General features: G+C 36.3%; 1 protein-coding gene across 3 annotated transcripts in view; it reads right to left on the reverse strand.

The window, feature by feature from the left end:
* Positions 1–22,209, reverse strand: part of Dmd (dystrophin) — a 1,637,847-nt gene that overhangs the window by 344,090 nt on the left and 1,271,548 nt on the right. For all 3 annotated transcript variants that reach the window (XM_035449892.1, XM_035449894.1, XM_035449893.1), the window contains 2 exons: positions 18,782–18,902; positions 17,907–18,175 (listed from right to left, as the gene is read on the reverse strand). In XM_035449892.1, the coding sequence (XP_035305783.1) occupies positions 17,907–18,175; positions 18,782–18,902 (390 nt within the window). The remainder of the gene's footprint in view (positions 1–17,906; positions 18,176–18,781; positions 18,903–22,209) is intronic.

A 22,209-nucleotide genomic window follows, 5' to 3' on the forward strand; every position in this document is an offset into this window, starting at 1 on the left:
GTATTTTATGAGTATAAACAAATCATTTAAGCAGTCCATGTTTTAGGCTGCTAAGGAAACAGGGAGAAAAAAGGCCACTATTTATTTTCTGAGAAATTTAATTATATGTGTCAACACATAAATCAAATGGAAGTTAATGAAATTTATTAACGTGTTTAAAGTAAGTAATAATCCATAAACCATTAAAAAGATCAGCCACCCAGAAGCTATCAGTAGTTGATGGCTGTTGAGGGAAGGATAGGAGTCACTTCATTAGGGGTGTGGAAACCAGTACATGGCTCATGTCACAATAGATTGTCCCACATCCCATCCGTGTGCATATGGACAACACTAATTCAATTCAGTGGGTTAGAAAAAATAAAGACACTAATTTGGGCAGATATGTTGGGGTGGGGAACTCAGAGGAGTTGGAAGAGTAGGGGTGATGATCAATATACATTGAATAGATGTCTGAAATATACATTGATGTATGAAATTGTTTTTATTTGAAAAAGATGTATTTTCAAATTTTTATTTGTGTGTGTATGTGTGTGTGTGTGTGTGTGTGTGTGTGTGTGTGTGTGTGTGTGTGTGTGTGTGTAGGTGCCCTTGGAGGCTAGAAAGATGGCAGATGTCCTTGACCTGGTGTTGTGAGTTGAACTTGGGTCCTCTGGAAGAGCTGCAAGTGCTCTTATCTGATAAAGCATCTCTTATGCCTTACACATATGAAATTTCCAATGAATAAATGTAAAATATTATTAAAATATAAATCACAAGGGTTTTCATCTTCACACTCAAAAGCTATTTTGCACAGATGCTAGCTTTGTGTTTAACAAGCTCTTTTCTTTATTTTGAGGGCTGGCATGGTAGGCCAGGTCTCTACTACTGAGCTACACCTTGTCCTTTAGTAAGCTTTTCAAACTTGCAAACATTTCATGGTCCACATAATATTTCTTTCTACTATTGTGCTTAAGTAGAGATACATACAGCCCTGTTCCTTCCCTCCTCTATACAGCTCAAAATATCAATTTATCATACTGATTCTCAAATAATTCAGCACATCACCATGATTAGGGTTTATTAACACAGATTCCACTGGTACCACCCAATGCTTTTTATTCTGCAGTCTGAGATGAGTCTGAGAATCTGACATTGCTATTTTAATGAGAATTTAAAAGATGCTGAGCTCTGAAATCTCACCAAGTTTGTTCTTGATGTAGTGTCCTCAGATGTATATATCCCCCTGTTTGGAGTTGAGCCTTTCTGCTATCTAGCTGGCTCCCATTCATTTACTTTAGATCCATTACCTAAATACTACAACCACAGCAAGATCATCCCTGGATGTTCAACCTAGAGTAAGTGTCCTAATTTGTGTCACTTTTCCCACTCTACTCTCTGATTTCCAAATAAGTATTTACTTGCCTGTTTATTCACTAGTTTTTCCCACCATCTGATATCTTATTAAGGGAAGGCAACTCTACACATTTTTATCCAACAGGATATTTCTGTTACCAGTATATGAAAATCCTCAATACTTGTGTAGTAGATAATAAGTAGGTGCTAGGGATTTAGTACAGTAGCAGAGAACTTGCAAAGCTTTAGGTTCTACTCCCTGAAAGCAAACAAATTTTGAGAGAATTGGGCACTTTTGCTTAATTATGAATCCTGTAGACCAATAGTTATTGTCAAACTGCTTGTAAAGAGTTTGCTACATAAATCTTATAAGAAATATGATCATTTGTTTTGAGATCCCTATCTGTTTTCTCTCCTTTAAAAAAATGTCTACAAGTTGACTTTATGTTGGAAACATGTTTAGTGGCCATTTTCCAAAGAATTGGTACCACATTAGCAAAGATATAAGGCTTCATTTGGTATTGACTGGGAATTACTTCATAAAATGAAACAATGGGAAAAAGCGAGTGAGTAACCTATTTAAGGAACATGCATTGTGATGCTGCTGGTACAACTTGGTGCATCCACTCAAGTATCTTTTTCATTTGTTTTGAGACATTTTTAGTCCATCCTGGCCTGAAGTTTATTAATACAGTCCACACTGATCTTGAATTTGTGGTAATCCTCCTGTTTCAGCTTCCTCATGTTAGGATTTCAGGCCTGCATGAACCCACCTGGCTTGGAGGGTATTTTAACAAGGCTATAAAAGACTAAAGAAAAGTACAATACTATGAACCAGGGTCACTATGTAGAGTTGTGTGATGGTTTGAATAAAAATGCCCTCCAATAGGTTCATAGAAAGTGCCACTGTTAGGAAGTATCGCCTTGATGGAATAGGTGTGGCCTTATTGGAGAAAATATGTCTGTTACTGGGGGCAGACTTTTAGACTTTAAAAATGCGAGCCTGCACTGGTGACTCACTGTCTCTTCCTGCCACCTGTAGATCAAGGTGCAGAACCTGCAGCTACCTCTTTAGCACCATGTCTGCTATGCTTCCAAGCATGCTGCCATGCTTCCTGCCTTGATGATAATTTACTAAACCTGTGAACCTATAAGCCAACCCCAATTAAATGTTTTCCTTTATAAGAGTTTCTGTGGTCATGGTATCTCTTCATAGCAATATAAGCCCTAACTAAGACAAGTTGCTTAATAAAATCAAATTGAAACAAAATCTAGACATTCTTACTGAATTGGTGGAAATTGACATGGGCTAGGAATCTCTGAAAAAAGTATGGTTTTCTCTACTTGGTCCAAAAAGTCTTTCTGAGGACTGGGACTTTCAATGCTGGTTGAGGTTCTAGTTCTTCTCTGCTGCTGGTGAGTTCCTTACACCCCAGTTGTTTCACCTCTATCTCTCCCTTTGCTTTTGATCATTTAGGGTTTTTCCAAAGACAGTGATCAGTAGAAATTATAATCTGAGAGATCACTAAATATTAGATTGTAGCAAATATCATGTATAAATCTTTCCAAGCAATGCTCATGTATCAGAAGGGAAAATAGCAAAGGGATTTCAATATTTCTTTAAAGATGAATAAAGAGGTCTGATCGAGTCTTCCCTCTTTCACTCTACCTATGGCTAGTGCAGTATAGTGTCTGTCAATACCAGAAATAGAAATTCAGACAAGACCTAGTTTGGATAAGGTCAGGGATACTACATGAAGCAGTGGATAATGAGGACATTTTTTGCAGAGCCACAGGCTAAAATCACATCTTGGGAAGCTGCATCTTTAAATCTGACTCCTCATGTTATTCCAGGATAAACTGTCCTGCCTCACACATCTAGTATGCGAAGTAAGGTCTTCTTGAACTTGACATTGGAATGTAGTGCATGAAACTGACACAGGAAGACAAAGGATATATAAAAGAAGCATAGATATACATTCAGAGTTCAAACAATAGGTAGGAAAACATAATACATATTTGAGAAAGTAAATAATTTTTGTAACTTGAATCATAGTGAAGAGTTGTGGTAAAAGAATTTTTGCACATTTTCTTAGAGCTTGATTGTAATCAGTCTTCATTAAACTTGCCTTTGTAAAGTAGACCATGTAGCTTGCAAAAGGAAATGAACGGCATGACTTCTGTACCTCCTGTAATTCAGTGTAATCACTAATACGGTTGAAAAATTCATGTTATATCTGCTGTGTATTACATGCATATACACTATGCATATACTATCTATGTACATGGACTCTCAGAAGTCTCATAGTCATTAGTAGAGAAAGCAGAAAATTTAGTGGTATATGGTAAAACATTGTACGGGGTGGAGAGATGGTCCAGGAAAGATCATTTGCTGCTCTTGTAAAGGACCTGGGTTTGGTTCCTAAAACCCACAGAATGACAATTAATCATTTACAACTGCAATTACGGAGATTCCGATGTCTTTTTATGGTCTCCATGGATACCAGGTATGCACATGCTGCAGACACACATGCATGCAAATACTCATAAACATAAAATTATATATATATATATATATATATATATATATATATATATATATCATGGTTGGAGAAATTGTGTCATAGGATTCAGGAAGCACAAAGAAGGATGCTGAGAGATGTTATGAGAGAAGACCTGAGTAAATAATGTGACTAAATTTATTCAGAGAGAGGAAATAACAGAAAAGTCATGAGCCTGTGAAGAGAGCCTGTACATCTACAAAATACAAAATATACAGTGATCCTGGAGATCACTGTAGTTCATGGACATTTTAAAGAAGAGAATGAAGTGGTAATGCATTGTTCCTATAAATAAGCAGAAAGTAACAATGGGCAGAAACAGGGTGGTGGCAACTGGGAACAGATTATCCATAAACAAGACTTTAAGGGTCTTAGGAAATTTAAAGAGAATATTCCCCATGTGATTTTATGCATATTTATTTATATATTCACTTATTCCAAACATAGAATGGAATATCTGTTGTATGCCAGGAATATTCCAGTTACTGGGGATAGTGTTGCACACAAGTCCTTGTGATTATATAGCTTAACTGTTATGTCTATTTTCTCATATAAACAATAACTATTGTTATATAAGTGTATAAAGAAACAAATAGCAAGTTAAATGTATGCATAGATATAAGACGTAACATTATTTTGCCGAGAAAATACAAAAGTGAAGCAATGCATATGTATACATTATCAGTGCAAAGAGATGCTTTATCTCATTAAAACAAATTAAGGAAAAGCTACTTCTGCATGTATGAATATTGATTAGTAGAGGAATTTTAGGTTGTGAGTTATTTGCACAATATATTATACCTACTTTTCTTTATAGTGTGACTCTTCATTTAATTATAGTTTGATGTGGAAGGCACTCACTATTGAAATACATCAGATACTTTGTGAATTTGATTTTCCATTCAATATACTATCAACTTAGAAATGCTAAAGCAGAAATGAACTGAAGATGAATGTCTATTTTCTAAGAATTGAGATTAAATAATATATGGGAAATGGATGAAAAGGATTGCCAAATGTTCTTCAATATTTACTTTTGCTTTAGGATTTTGTAGCTTCTAAATTTAATTAGTGTTTTTGAGACTTTCCAGAATGGCTTTATCTCTTACAAATGAAACAATAAAGCAAGAGAGGTAACTGCTTAAAGTCAAATGAAATGAACATATAGTGAATTTTCTTCATTCAAGTATATGCAACTGCATGTTACAAAGTTAAATCAGTAAACTTGTTTAATAATGGTCCATTATTATTTCATTATATTCTGAGGCTGCCAAAAAAGTGTTAAGGATGCACATCTGAGCAATGTTAGCACTGCAGATTTACCACCAGCTGTGATTTCTGCCTTGGTGAGCATCCTTGTATGTTGCATTGAATTTACCCAGTTTTTCTTCATTTTCAACATGTAATTGAAGACCCTAACTTGCAAGATTGTACTTTAATCCTTCTGACCCCAACTTAAGACAATTTGAAAGATCACATCTTGCTATAGTCTGTTATGACAATTGCTATCATGATAATGCCCAGTTAAATGTATACAAATGATAAATCAATTACTCATTACACAAGTACATCTAAGTGTTAAGTGTCTATTGGATGTATTCAGATATTAGTTAAGAAAAAATTCATCAAACAAATATACTCATTAAAATAGTGGCAGGTACTCAGTTAAAATCTGTTATACTTAAATATAATACATTTTCTTGTCTTTTTAAAAGTATGAACATGATTTAATATCTTGAAAAAGCTCTATAAAAGATGTTGTGTTGTATGTAAAAGATAGTACTATTTATTTGGAAAACTGTGAAATCGAAAAAAAATCCTTTAAGAATTCATCAGGAGTTGAGTCAATTGAGTGAGACTTCTTTAAGACTGGTCATGCATATTAAGCTTACTGAAATCTTTTTGTCAATTTACTCACTCAGCCAGCCATAGGAATGACTTATTTTAACCTTTATGACAAAATATCAAGTACACTCCAAAGGTCTATAAGCTAACAAGAACAAAGAGTCTTATGCTGATTTGTTTAGCCCACATTTAACCCAACAATTTAAAAGTATTCTTAATTGAAATAGAATTATATCACATCCACCCCTTTCCCACCTCTATTCAGCTCTTTCAAGCTACCCTCTTTTGAAACTCTTTCATATGCCCCACTACCAAGTTGCTAACATTTTTTCTTTTTTCTTTAAAAAAATTGTATTTCATTTTACTTATCAATCCCAGTTCCCCCCTTCCCTTTTCCTGTCCCCCCACTTCCCACCCTTCCCAATCCCCATCTACTTCTCAGAGGAGATAAGGCCTTCTTTGGGGAATCCACAAAGTCCGGCATACCAAGTTGAGGCGGGACTAAGCCCTTCACCCCTGTATCAAGGCTGAGCAAGTTATCCCACCATAGGGAGTGGGTCCTGGTGCCACTGCATGCCTCCCAACAGATCAAGTCACATAACTGTCATCCACATTCACAGTGTCTACTTTGGTCCCATGCAGCTGTCAGTCCATAGTCCATGAGCTCCTTCTCACTTGAGTGATAGCCTCTTTTTCCTTTGTTTATTATTGTTGTTTGTGCATGTATGTATGTAAGAATGTGCATGTACAATGATATATAAATACACCCTTGTGAGTCATTTTGCTGTTTATGTGTATGTTTCTGAGCTGACCACTCTACACGGAATAACCAATAAGGTGACTCATCCATGAAAGAAGCTAATTCTCCTACTCCTAGCAGTTGCTTGTAGTTCTTTGTCTACAGAAGGGGATCCCATAAGATTTAGCCTGCATTCTTTTAATTTTATAGTATTTTGGATGAGTAGAGAAAAACAGGTAAGTTTTATGATAATTTCAGTGTTATGAGTTCATACATTTAAAATAACTCTCTTGCTAAAAATATCTAGATATCAATGGCCAGCTGGCAAGTTGTGAGAGAGAGGCAAAATGCCATTCTAAGTGGCCTGTTTGACTACAGAAAGATAAAAGACTTAAATGTCAAGGCAACTGAATGGAAATTACATACTAATACTTAATATGTTTTAGTTTTACAGCAGGGTATAATTCCAAATTGGGCTACAGTGCTTTAAGACAGGAAAATAAATAAAAGGAAACAGAGGTAGTTTGACATTGGTTCTAAAAACCATACCAGCATATGGCTAATGGCCTTTTTTTACTTTTGTTTCAATTCAATTACTTTGTTATAGATTGCCTATAAATTAAATCCCTTCTGTTCACTAATTTGCTCCTGTCACATTAAGATCATGACGATAAAATTTGAATTTTTGATAGGGAAAATTATAAATGAGTTTACTGAGCCTATAATAATATAGAATTGTAGAGAACAAAAATTATGGAAACAATCATGTCTTAAACAGGACTGGAAGGCTATAAACTCAACAGAAATATATTTCCCATGAAAATCAATTAATAAAATTAAAATAAAAATCTAACTATTCAATGTTCCACTATCATTCTGATTAAGAGAATTTGACATTCAGAGCTGAACATACTGTAGAAACTTAATAAATACTAAAGTTTACAAACAAAATGCCTAACAATAATATGTGGATCAATTTTAAAAACAATTGAAAAATCAATATTTTTTAATGCTTTACTCTGGGTAATTCAGTTAACTTAGTTATTGGCATTTAAGATGTCAGTATAACAGAAAAATTTGTTTTTCATATTTCTCATTTAATCATAAAACAAATTCAAAACTTTTAAAAGTCATATTTATCCAATAAACTACTCACGTATACTATAAGTCCTGTCATTGTAAGAGGTACTGATATAGTGCTGTTGCACTGCTTTGGGGGGAAAATCCACCTTTGTAAATCACTGCACTTAAAATTCCTTCTTGCCCCTTCCAGAGGCTCTTTCATTTTCTCCCCATGTCCATTTTCATTTTTGCATATAAATATATACCTTTCCTTCTGAATATAGTGCCTCACCAAGCTAACATGGTAAGTTATCATGTATAAGAACTCCTGAGGCAGCTATCAACTATTCATATATAGCAAGCAGGACATATTTAGAAATTGTTGAATAGTGTCAAGATGCTCTGAATGTCCTAGATTTCAGAAACTGTAACACACTTACTTTCAGTCAGTATGTTTGGCAGCAAATGATGTAGAGAATACATTGTTGTCTTTGACAATGTGTTAAACACTTACAAAAATAAAAAAAAAATGGGACTGCACATTTTAACTTAAATGTATTAGTACTAAAAAGACTAGTTACATCATAGGTCATCTGAAGTAACCCTAAAATTATTTGTACTGGTGTCATTAAAATGCTAATAGGCAAGTTGGCATAAATAACTGCGAGGGCCTTTAAGCAGAGAGGTTGAGAGATTCACAGGTCATCATTCATTTCAAGGGCCCTGAGTGAAATTACTATTTCTACTCATACTATATCAATTATTACAAGAGAGCATATTCTGAACTGATTTTAAATAAAATATTCTAGAAAATGATAAATAAGATAAATAACAAATGACATTACTTATAGCCATGAACAATATTGTTTGAAATTGTTTGACGAAAATTATTTTTATCTAAGAAAACATTTCTTGTGTTTCTGGCTGGGCCTGGTGACACACGCCCTTAATCCCAGCACCTTAGGAAAACAGAGGCAGGAGGATCTCTGTGAGTTTGAGGCCAGCCTAGTCTATAAAGCTAGTTCCAGGACAGCCAGGGCTACACAAAGAAATCCTTTATCAAAAAACCAAAAAAGAAAAAAACAAGAAAGAGAAAAAAGAAACTATACCTTTTTATTATAAGAAGTACAAAAGAAATAGTTTTAGAAATATCTTTAAGCGTGGAGGAAACATTTTTATTTGTATTTATTTATAACAGAATAAAAATAAATGGGTATTTTAGCTAAAAAAAAAAAAAACCACTATGAGTAGCGTAACTTTGTTATTAAAAAGTGGTGCTCAGTGATAATATGAGCAAAGGGGTCATGACCATGCTGGGGAAACCCACAGAAACAGCTGACCTGAGCAAGTGGAAGTTCACGGACCCCAGACTGACAGCTGGGGAGGCAACATAGAAACAAACCAGCCCCCCTGAACGAGAGTGTCAGTTAGGAGGCCTGGGAAGTCTATGGGGCCTCTGGCAGTGGAACCAGTATTTATCACTAGTGTACGAATAGGCTTTGGGAGCCCATTCCACATAGAGGGATACTCTGTAAGCCTAGACACACAGGGGAGGACCTAGGCCCTGTCCCAAATGATGTGACAGACTTTGATGATCCCCAGTGGGAGGCCTCACCCCCTGGGGAGTGGAAGGTGGTGGGATGGGGATTGGTGGGGGAAATGGGAGAAGGAGGAGGAGGAGGAGGAGGAGGAGGAGGAGGAGGAGGAGGAGGAGGAGGAGGAGGAGGAGGAGGAGGATAGGGCTGGGAACTGGAATTGGTATGCAAAATAAAAAGATTTTTTTAAAAGAAAATGTAAGGAAAAATTGGTTCTCAAAGTTTTTGTCTAGATTAGAGTATCACCATAACCTGGGAAGTGGTTAGAAAGGGATATTTAAAACCTTCTGTACACCTCTGAAGTCAGAAATTGTGGAGAAGCAGATCACCTAATCTAAGTTGCCACTATTATTGCAAGTGATTCTAGCACATGCTAAAGTAGTGAGAACCACTGCTCTCAAGTACCCATGCATTCTTAATGACTATATGCAGACAATGTGACTCCCTCAATATTTATAAATTCTCTATCTATGAAATCAGATTCATTTTAAAGTCATTTTCTTTCAAATAATGATCACATTGTTGTTAACTCTTACATTCTACTACTAAATTCAGATAGGTAAATGAAGATAGAGTAGAGAGAGTGAGATATTTCCATAAAAGGGAAATTTTCAAAAGAATTTCTGCATGATCAGAAAATTATTGAGGAAATCATGTTGAGAGACAGAAACTGAGCACATTACTAGGTCACTGACCACTTTACCTAGACACTTTATCTGGCCAGGCAACTGAACACAGCTCTGAAGGTTGTTGACTACTGATGTCTCATTGCTGCCTGCCTTCTCAAAGGTGTACTAACCCTACACTATTTATTTAAGACACAATCTACTTCCTCAGGGTAGACCATTGTTAAAGATTTATTGAAACAGCCTATGTGCCAACTGTGTGCATCTCCTCCTAATTTTGCACTCGATGTCACACACTGTTAGCTGAAAATCACCACAAGTAAGAGTGGCTTTATGAAAACTGGTACAAACAAGATTTTGTACCACCTCAGAGCCAGCTAATACATTTTTAACAACTCATCACTGATTACAGACAGTAACTTTCAGGGGTGGGGGCAGGGTTAAAGAAGCAATTCTGCTGTGTGGTTTAATTCCAGGGTGCTCTCTCTCTCAGGGATCAGGACACAGAGCCAGGGGCTGTCTGAGATCTCATACTTGATCAGAGTTCTCTTCTCTTTGGTTGTACATCCCGAGACTCCCACATAGGAATTCCAAGAAAACATATCCTCTATACATCATGTGCACCTGGACCTCATTTCTCAGGGTCTGCTTTCCAGGGACCTTGACTTAACAGAAGTTTAAATCATTAAGGGAATGTTAATAAAAAGCCCCAAAGAATACTATAATATATTCAAAATTATAGAGTCATGGAAATTTTGCATGATAATGATGAGACAAAAGTATATAAGATAAATATGAAGTGGCAATAACAGGCTACTCATTTTGAATGTGCAGTTTAGTGAATGAAGCTGATGGAAAGAAATGACCTCTCCAAAACTAAGATGATCCTTCATTTCATGGTTTGAAAGGGTACCTTAAAATCCATAGGTGAATACACTCACGATTTGGGAAAAACAGCATCTTCACACTAAAAAATGATGAAAAATACTTCCTAAGTGAACACCTTGAATCTGACACGAACCTTAAAAAAACAGGGAAGGAACCATTAAAGACACTCCATGACCATATCAAATGGAAATAAGTAGATGGAAGAAGGAAATACCAAGTTTTGCCTTCTAATATTGAGAGAACTGAAGTGGAAAGGTTTTAGAAGTAGTGCTTTTAGGAAAATGTCTTTAATAGAAAATCCTACTGCAAATGTTATTTTAGTATGAAGTATATATTATTTTGAAAGCAAATATTATTCTTTTCTTAGACCCCATAAAAGCCAGACAGTTGTATTAGTTTAAAGTTACATGTATTCTAATAATACACATAAATAAAACAGGTTCATCAAAGATAAATGATCTAATTGTATGAGTAACTTAGTTAATAGAAGGCTGCCTAGGCCTAATATTTGCATCAAGGTTAAAATTTGAAAATTGTTGTTGTGCAACATGAAAAGAAGATAATGAAGGCTCACCCCTTGGATTTTCTGTTTGTTTTCAGTAATTTCTTGTTTGATTTATGATCATCAAGTAACATTATTGTAGCATAAAACATGTTACCATTTTGGTAGATGTCAAAAAGAATTAAAAATAGACAGTTGTTGGGTGATTTCACTTTCTATGGAAATATAAAATTCAGTTAAATAGATAACACATTGAAAAACTATTTCTAGTTAATATAATACATTAAATGTACATATATGAACAAGCTAATAAAAATTCTTGTTCCTTTAATTTGATTCTAAATAATATCCTCAGGGAAAATGAGATGCCACTAATACAGCCTTCACTATAATTTTACTTCAGAAATAAATTAATTTTATTCTCTTATGAGATAATACTTCTCTGGGTATAGGTTTTATCTACCATACAAATGTTGTGAATGAATTATATTTTAGATCCTTTAATACTGAATGTATTAGCTAAGTATTTATGAATATTTTATTATCTAAGATACTTGAGGACTAGAATTTGTAATTATTATCAGCCACAAAAAAGCTTCTGAAATAAATCCTCAGTAAATAGGATTGGCATATTAAAGGATCAGATTTTGATATGCTTGTTTTCAAATAATAAGAAAGACGATATTGTTTGGAGAAATTTTTATTATTGAATTAAACATGTCTTCAGTAGAATAAAGTCAGATGAGCCTATTAGCAGAACATTTTGATAATCCATGTTCTCTTAAATGTCCCATTACCACAAGAGAGGTTGTACAACTTTGATTTAGTGCAATAAGAATGGAAACCAATTGTAGCTCCTTCTTTTATCACAGTCTATCAAATGAACACAAAGAAGTCCAAATTAAAATACATTCAATAAGAAAAGAACATGTTCCTTTTCCAACTGTTGTAAAACCTTTTCCTCTCATTAAGAAAGGCTCACTCAGTAATTACTTTTTTCATGAAATTAAAAGCAGAAGAATGTTTCTCATATTAAATCAACATCTTTATGCTTTTGAAGTCGAAAAGGCACCACAAACCAGTCAAAGAAGAAAATGTGTCGAATGCCATCAAATCATTTTCTCCCACCCAGTGTTTTAAATTGTTTGCTTAGTTGTAACATATACTACACTTACATAAGTTGTTTATGAAGAGACAAATTAACAGTCTTTGCAATTGTTTCTGCTGGAATTTGGAGAGCTGTCAAATGAATTAGTAGAAAATGGCAATTCTACATGAATTAGCTTTTAAGTCTCCCTAAGAGGTTGATGCAGAACTTAATATGAGACTTATTAGGAGAAGTAGGACAACTTAATTCAGATTGATTATAGACTTTGGTGAAGACAGCTGGGGTTCAAATGAAACTGAAAAAGAACTTATATGGACTTCAAAGTATGCTAAACAGATGTCTGAAACAATTACTCTGCTCAGCCTTTTTAGAAGTTTCAAAGGCAGGATGGGAATAGCATGGTAAATGAAAGTTCTGTTTGCCCAAGTAGAGACAGAGACTTTAAAAACATACATACACAGTGCTATCTAAACTCAGATGCTTTGGGTAAAGAAAAGCATTTGACATTGTTGTCCTAAGTAATTTGCTTTTAGCTTTATAAACAAAGTAGGAAATGAGAGGGAACATGTAATAAGCTCTCCTAGAAACACTAACTTACAGTTAATTTCACATTGAACAAACAATTTTTGTATGCTTTTTTAAGATGAGTAATTTATACTTTAATTTCTAAGCTCAAATAAAGCCAACAAGTCACTTCCATTACTATACTTTTAAAGTGTACAGTGAGCTTGTACTATTATATACCTTTCACTAGGAATGTTTTAAAGATATTAATGGCCAAATTATGTGCTTTTAAACAACACAACAATTTGCATTGAAAACTAGATAAAGCCTGTGTGTTCTATGTAATAAGCATTGGTTCCATATCTAATCTAGTTTTATGAAGGATTACATCTTTTGTTTATTTCTTCTTGATCAAAGGCATAATACACAGCATTTTTACTGTAAGAAGAACAAGAACAACAAAAGCCTCCCTAAAGCAATTCATTTGCATGCAGTTCATAGAACTGAGAAGCCTCAGTAAAATTTTCCATCCTATTCTAGGCAGTAAACCTTTCCTGCATTGCAAAGACATAATTTGGGCACGAGCAAGATAACTGTACATAAAGTTTCCAGTGCACAAGCATGAGGACCTCAGTTTGGGTGTTTAGAATCCACATAAAAGCTGGGTGTGGCAATACATGTCTGTAACCCTGTGGGATGGACATAGGTAGATTCTAGGGAATAGCGGCCTATTTAATCTAGCCAATTGATGAGCTTTAGGTTCAGTGAAAGGCTGCCTTGTTTGTCAGAATTCCCTCTATTCATTCAAATTTTTTGTAAAGTTCCCCTATATGAAAGGATTTAACATTCTGTCAATTGATGACAAATATAAACAAAAAATGTGGACCACAGTTAAGCAAATAACATTAAAGGAAGATAGACTTACATAAAGATGGTTGCAAGCTTTCTGCTTACCAAAGTAAAAATGAAATTCTAATCCATTGCACCACCTTATCTGTTAGGAGGACATATACTTTACTTTCTCAATATAAAATTCTGGGATAGAATTACTTTGGCAAATTTCTTAAATAAAGAAAGCCACAAGTGTTCAGTCTGGAAGGGCTGAGAAGATGCACTTTCTAGTTTTCCTCTTAAAATTGTTGATATGAATGGTGAGCATAAATACCAATGGTACAATGGGTTCAAATACTTCCTGCTCCAGTACACATACCATAGGCTTAGTTAAAATGTCAAGAATGTATAATCAAAATATCACCTTAATAGTGTTTAACAGGAAAACTCAGAGAATCCCTTCCTTTGGCTTTCCCAGTAATATTTTAGACATCTATATAAGCAAAAGCAATGTATAAACAAATGGCTATGACAAATTCACAAATTTCAATATGGAAATCTTGGAGCTTCATTAGAGGTAGATGCATTAGTGTATTTAAAGTTATATCTGAGTGTGTATCAGTGGCATGTATTAGAGCCCAGATTCAATGTCCTATATGAAAAAAGGAAGAAAAAAGAAAAGACTGAAGACAAACTAAGGATTCAAGAATGATGTACCTTCTATATGGAGAAACAATGGTTGATTAGAACAAGAAAACATCAATGACTTCCAAATATTTTCACTTTAGGTATTTTCACAGAGTTTTGACTTCAAAACTTACTCTATTAGTCCAAGATACTTTAAATGGAAGCAGGAGAATCACTTAAGTTCCAGAGTTCAAGTGCAGCCTAGATAAATTTAGTGAGACTCTGTCTCTAAATCTGCCTACCAATCAACCAACCAATCTCTTTATATATTTATCTTGCCCTTTCTCTTCATTCCCCCTCTTTTGTTCTCTTACTTAAAAGTCTGAGGACACAGCTTAGCACAGGGAAACATTAAGTTAAATATGCCCTCCAGCTATTCTACTTTCTGAAAGGCTTTGCATGTTCCTTTTGCATGTCTGTGTAGATCATCCAGTGAGTGATTCAATTATTTGTGTTTCCCATTGCAAGAAAGTAAAAATACTTATGTAGTCAAATAAGCATTGATGTTATTCCTGTAAGGTGAGTAGTCCTAAGTGGAACCTTAAAATACTTCGTAAGCAACAATAATTGTGATTTTTGAAAGTAGAAAGACATTTGAAATGTAGCTTTAATTCTAGTAGTTTTTTATTTTATTTTTATTCAAATTAGAAACAAGCTTGTTTTACATGTCAATCCCAGTTCCCTCTCCCTCCCCTGCCCCCCACTGACCCCCTATCCCATCTCCTTTCTGCTCCCCAGGGATGGTGAGGCCTTCCATGGGGGAACTTCAAAGTCTGTCATATCATTTGGGGCAGGACCTAGACCCCCCTCTGGTGTCTAGGCTGAGAGTGCATCCCTCTATGTGGAGTGCGCTTCCGAAGTCCATTCATGTACTAGAGATAAATACTGATCCACTACCAGAGGCCCAATAGATTAACCAGACCTCCAAACTGACATCCTCATTCATGGGGTCTAGATCAATACTATGCTGGTTTCCTAGCTATCAGTCTGAGGTCCATGAGCAACCCCTTGTTCAGGTCTAGTATTTTTTCCTATGGAGCTTTATTTGTGAGTCAAATAGCCAATATGAACATGGCAATATGTTGTCTTGATTTATGATATTTATCACTGTGAAGAACAGCTATCATTTCCACAAGGTCCAGGGACATAGTGGTTACATTTTATCCATTTCCCAAAGGCACCTTAACTAATGAAGTGATACAATCATAAATCCAACAGAAGAATGTATTTTGCAGGGACACAAATGACAACTTTTAAAACCTTAATGGAGTTTTAAAATGGAGAAAGGAAAAATGGAGAATGGTTTTTTTGAAAGCATCATTAGCGGAGCTGAGGTGACATAGGTATATCAAATATTCATCTATGTAGTTAGCTACCTGGCTTTTACTTGGGAATAACTGCTAAGTTTAAAACAACATAGAAATAGTGGTTTTTAATATGCTTCTCCTTTTTTAAGAATCAGTTTTAGTTAATCAGTTTAATTTGGTGGACTAAACTACTGACACCAAAGCAGTAGTTTTAGAGTTTCAGATTTGGGGTCAATAAATTGAAACTCCTTTGACAGGAGTTGCGGGAGTGGTAGATATTTATGGTAGACTACAAAAATAGGTTATATGTACATTGGGTTTTAAAGTTTCAGTAAGAGTTGATCAGACAAACAGATCAGTGTGGTGATTCATATGGATGGAAAAACACATGGCAGACAATTACAAGAAAATAAGACCAATTTATATAGCATTGAAGAGTATATTGGGTTGTCTGCATTCAAGTTGTTAAAAGTGAGTAGGAAAGCCAGGGATACAAAGAAGAGAGATAGCTACCCTATTTGATGACCAGACTTCATTATATACTTTAAAGAGTTTTAGGTTGAAATGGGAAGAGTCTGGATGATTCAGAAATATCCATTCACTTACTCAATATTTAAAAGGCAGTGTCCATAATGCCACACGCACTGACTGGCCAGGGGATTTAAGCATGTCATCTATATAAGTTTGAAAAAAAGGGATTTAAAAAGAAACTGGTTGAGAGAAACTAGGAAACAAGGAGGACCCTAAGAGAGAAACATATGGTCCCCAAAGAAAGGGAAAGAGATAAGAGCCTCTGAGCAAATTGGGAGCACAGGGTGGGGAGGGGAGGGAGGGAGGAAAAGGGAAGGGGAGAAGAGGATGGGGGAGAACAAGAGGGATCTGGAAGACTGAGACAGAGGAGGAATAGAGGAGACCAAGAAAGGTGATACATTGATAGAGGGAGCCAGTATAGGCTTAAAGAAAAATCTGGCACTAGAGAAATGTTCAGAGATCTACAAGGATGTCCTCAACTAAGAATCTAGGCAGTAGTGGAGAGGATGCCTTTGATGCCCTTCCCCTATAATGAGATTGATTACTACCTTACTTGTTATCCTAGAGCCTTCATCCAGTTAGCTGATGGAAGCAGAAGCAGAGACTCACAGATAAGCACTGAGTCATACTCCCAGAATCCAGTTGTAGAGAGGCAGGGGGGATGAGCAAAGGAGCCAAGACCGTGCTGGAGAAACTTACAGAAACAGTTGACCTGACCTAGTGAGAGCACAGAGATCCCAGTCATAAATCTGGGAGCCAGAATTGGACCAAACTAAGTCCTCTATATGTGGGTGCCAGCTCAGAGGCCTGGGCAGTCTACAGGACCTCTAACAGTAGAGCCAGTATTTATCCCTAGAGCACAAATGGACCTTGGGAGCCCATTCCCTAAGGAGGGATACTATTGCAGCCCAGGCCTGAGCCCTCAACCAAATGATATGACAGACTTTGTTGATGCCCCGTGGAAGGCCTCACTATCCTTGGGCAGTGGGTGGGGGTCGGTTGGGGGGTCAGTGGGGGAAGTGGGGACATGGGAGGGTGAGGGAATGGAGGGTGATATGTAAAATAATATTGTTTCTAAAATAAAAAATATGCAAAAAGACACTGGTTGAAAACGGGGAAATAAAAGGAAAAAACATTTTGAGGGAAAACAAGCAATGGTATGCAGAAAATAAAAATGCAGAAGGATATAAGGCTGAACCCAAATTTCTACTCATTTACAATTAGACAGCAAAAGCACTTGGAAAACAAATGATTCTGTTTCAGATCGGCTCTCATATTATTAAGGAAAAAGCCTCAAATTGGGTCTTTTGATCTTGGCAAATGTTATTTTTATTCTGTTCTGAGACTAAGTAATACAACACACACACACACACACACACACACACACACCAAAAACTTCATAAAAAATACCCAACAAACCCTCCAACCCATCTACTTCATGACAAATTAATTTCCTAATGGCAAAAATCAAAATTACTTTTGACCTTGTAACTTTTTAATATTTAATCTTATGAGCCTGGGGTACTATGTACCACACTAATGTTACTCCTTAATATTTCATTTTATATTACTGAAGATAGACAAATGATTACATCACTGACTTTTTTTGGAGGAAACTCTACATTCAGGACTTCAAAACAAGGCAAATAAAATGGGCTAATTTCAAAAGTTTATAGGCCCTATAATTTAGCTTTGTGTCTTTGTGTGATGAAAATACTGTATAAACTTAAATGAGCATTTTGGAGAGGAGTCCCTGAAAATATTGTGGAATAAAGCAAAACACAGTACCTTGACTTTTTCAAGGTGATCTTGGAGAGAGTCAATGAGGAGATCCCCCACTGGTTGCCAGGATCCCTTGATCACCTCAGCTTGGCGAAGTTTGAGGTCCAGTTCATCTGCAGCTTCCTGAAGTTTCTGTAGTCTTTCAAGAGCCTCATCTAGTTTTCTCTGCCAATCAGCTGAGTGCAGGTTCAACTTGTCCCATTCAGTGTTGACCTCCTCAGCCTGTTTCCGTAGGAGCCGAGTGACATTCTGGGCTCTTTCTTCAGGAGGCAGCTCTAAATTGGCAATATGACAAGGTTTTAGGCCACATCCATTTTTGTTTAAAAAAAACATTGTTGAAAAGGTCAGACTAGAAGAAAGGAAGCGAATATAGATTAACAAGAGGCCAACTTCCTGATTAATGGCTCTTTTACATTTTGGCATAAATTTTGACAGAGTCTAGCACAGCTATACAGTCTGTCTTCCTGAGTGAATCTGTTCTATTTTTCTGTCAATCAGATAAATCAAGATTCATTTAAGCTTTCAGAGAGAAAATGTTAGCACATGCGGAAGAGCTCTAATTTATTTCAGCCAGGCACTTGAACTGGAAATTAGCTTGTAGTCTTTGTAACAATAGATTCCTTTCCACAGATAATCTCCCCTATCTTCTAAATATTCAAATAACTGATCACTGGTTGCTTTATTTACGACAGCGAAAGCAGGTTTATGCACTGTGCTTTATGATTCCTTATTCTTTTTTGAAACCTACATTTAATTTGAATTGATTCTGCTTAACTCAGAAGTGTGAGAGCTGTACAGTCTCTGGCAGCGAGCATGGATGGGCTGCTCTGTCATCACTGATCCTTCTATCAATATGTTATTACAGTTCCACATTCAATTACCTCTGGGCTCCTGGTAGAGCTTCTCCAGTCCTTCCAAAGGCTGCTCTGTCAGAAATACTCTCACAGTCTCCAGAGTACTCATGATTACAGGTTCTTTAGTTTTCAATTCCCTCTTGAAGGCCTGTGAAATGAGATGGAAAGAAATGTTTATTTGGCTTGTGGAATGCTCCTCAAAATTAATCCTGGGTGCTCAGAACTTGTTTATGTAACTCCCCAGTCAATTTCTTTCTCTTTTATTTATAAACTGATAGTCAGAAAATGATAAGAAAGGAGACCTGCATCTCAATGTTAATAGGGAAACCACTGGATTTGCAAAACTTTTCTGGGGAGAAGTGGGGGACTTTCAAGACAGGTGATGTGCTATCATTAAGTTAAGTATACTAATAGGAATTAATATTAAAAAATATAAAATATAGTTATTGACCCAGATTTCATTTTATTATGGGTGACCATGTTAATAAAAGATATTGTGTCACATGTGTGATAATATATCTTTTTAAAATAACTGTTTCTCTGACCTAAGTTTAATTATGTACCATTATTTATAGCAATGTTATTAATTGAGTTTAAATCCTCTTACATAACTGGGGGGGGAGTAGTGTTTTCCTTTAAATTTCAAACATAGAACACTGATACAAAAATATCTCAGAAGTGTATTAAAACATATTTATTGGTAAAATCTTAGTGGTGCTCACATTCAAAAGAACCCTGAGTTTGATATTTTATACAGTAATCATTCTGTCAAGGTTATTTACAATCCAGAAGAGAGAGGCAAGGTGTCTGAATAAAAATAATGGAATATTTGGATTCAGTCTGCAGATAGAAAAGCAATTCCTATATTGTGGACTATTCTTGTGTCCTTGAAATCACACTGGGTAGATGATTATTTACTTTAGTTACACAGAAGTCCTGTTCTATCTATAATATTTCATTTGATTTCTGAATATGTGTGTTTGTGTTTCTGCCCCTGTGTGTGTGTGTGTGTGTGTGTGTGTGTGTGTGTGTGTGTGTGTGTAGATGTATGGGTATATATTTCTTGCAGTGCTTTATTTTTTATTTTTTTTTTTGGTTTTTCAAGACAGGGTTTCTCTGTGTAGCTTTGGAGCCTATCCTGGCACTTGCTCAGGAGACCAGGCTGGCCTCAAACTCACAGAGATCTGCCTGCCTCTGCCTCCCAAGTGCTGGGATTAAAGCCGTGTGCCATCAACGCCCGGCCAGTGCTTTATTTTTTTAATCCATCTTTCACAAGTACAATTATCTGTTTTATTTAAATGTCTGTCTACTTGCTAATTATGAAAAACAATGGCTCCCTATACCAAACTTCAATGTCTAAGTAGTTACAATAGAAACAAAAAGTTAAATTGGTGCAAATTTTAAAGAAGAATTTTGGCATCAGATTCTTGAAAAGTTTAGGCAGTATTTGTAAGTAATTAGAAACCTTTGAAAAAATTTAGGCGGGGTAGTGGCATGTGTACACAAGTTGTTGGACAGGGTAGAAGTGATCTGATACAGGAAATGGGAAAAAAAGGTGAGGCCGTAATTAGGGGAGGCAGATAAATATAGAATGAAGGAGTGGGGATTAAAATAACAATAGAGATGTGTGCAAAAGTTCCAAGTAATTGGACTCACAGATTTACATTGAGTAGATGAGCGATTTCTGGATACAATTTAACTAAGTGTGAGAAAACAAACTCCTGGATTACTCTATGCATCTCTAATAGTTTTAACCTGCTGAAAACTTTCCCACCCCATGCAAATTAGATGTGTACCATCTGTCTGGTTAATTTCTCAAATTTCTCTGATCCAGGAAAGACAAATGGTTAAGACCTTAGTTGGTAGTCTGCTAGACTAAATTTCCAGTTGTGAGGAAAAAAGTCTCTACATAGCTATAATGAAAACATATGAAGCCCTGGCCCTGGAAATATTTATACATTGTAAAAATTGAGGCACGTGGGGCATTGAGATAGCTTCTTGAAAATTAGAGTTAGATTCAGGCCTTTTATGTTTCCAAGGATATTCATTTGGAGAAGAGGACAGCTGGCTCCTCCTTTATATTCTTTGGTTTCTTGCCTATAGAGAAACTAAGTACTCACATGGAAAGACTTTTCATCAACATTAACCATGTTGTCATAGGGTGTGTCATTAGGAAAGAGAGAGGAGGTAAGATTATTTATTATAAGGCAATTTAAAAAACTTGCCTTGGATCCAGAATATCTCATGTGAATATTCAAGATAAAATTAATAAGGCCTAAAATTACAATCATACTAAGATGAGGGTTGGCATTCTGTATATGGGACATCTTGGAGAGATATAATTCTTTCTAGCTGAAAAAAATAAATTCTGTGGAAGAAAAATTTCTGAGCATCATTTTATCATCCTGCTAATATGTGCTGAATGCCTACATGTCGGTACTTAATGAATAAAGAGAAAAACAGAATGTCAAGAGAGGCCACATTTGGGGGAAGAATAGAGGAGAGAGAGCAGGATGAGAGATGCCATATCAGAGGGAGCCACTATAGGTCCGAGAAGCGATCTTGAACTAGGGAGATCTCCAAGGGCCTACAAGGATGACAAGATCTGACAATCCAGGCAATGGTGGAGAGGATAACCTAAAAGTCCTTCCCCTAAAATAAGATTGATGACTACACTTTATGCCATCCTAGAGCCCTCATTCAGTGGCTGATGGAAGCAGAGACAGACATCCACATATATACACTGAGCTGAAATCCGGAATTTAGTTGAAGAGAGGGAGGAATGAAGAGCGAAGGGGTCTGTACCAGGTTGGAGAAACCCACAGGAACAGTTGGCCTGAACAAGGGAGAGCACATCGACCCCAGATGCTGTCTGGGAGGCCAGTAGAAGACTGATCCAGACCCCTGAAAATGGATGTCAGTAAGGAGGCCTCTGCACTCCAGGGGGCCCCTGGTAGTGGATTGGTATTTTTCCCTGGTGTAAGAAGGGACTTTGAGAGCTCATCCCACGTGAAGGGTTACACTCTTGGCCTGGACACATGGGGAAGGGCCCAGACCCAGCACAGTAAGATTTGGTGGACTTTGCAGAGCCCCCGTCAAGGGCCCTACCCTGCCTGGGGAGTGGTGGGTGGATGGGGTGGGGGATCGGTTGGGGGTCGGGAAGAGGGATGGGGTGAGGGGAGGGAGAGGGAGAAGGGACTTACCTGTGAAACAAGCTTGTTCCCTTACTTGAACTAATAAAAAAAAATTTAAAAACAGAGAGGCCAAATATGAGGAGGTTTGAGCGACTTATGAGAATTTTAAGAGGAAGCAGTTGATTCATAGATGCAAACACAGGTTTGCAATAAAGAGTGTTCTTTGGACTGGTTGAGAATCTGAGACAGACATTTAGTTGAAAAAAAAGTGTAGAAAGGGAAGCAGATATATCCAGTGGAAATTACTTGAACAATATGTTT

This window comes from Cricetulus griseus, chromosome X, assembly GCF_003668045.3.
Source record: "Cricetulus griseus strain 17A/GY chromosome X, alternate assembly CriGri-PICRH-1.0, whole genome shotgun sequence".
Taxonomy (NCBI): domain Eukaryota; kingdom Metazoa; phylum Chordata; class Mammalia; order Rodentia; family Cricetidae; genus Cricetulus; species Cricetulus griseus.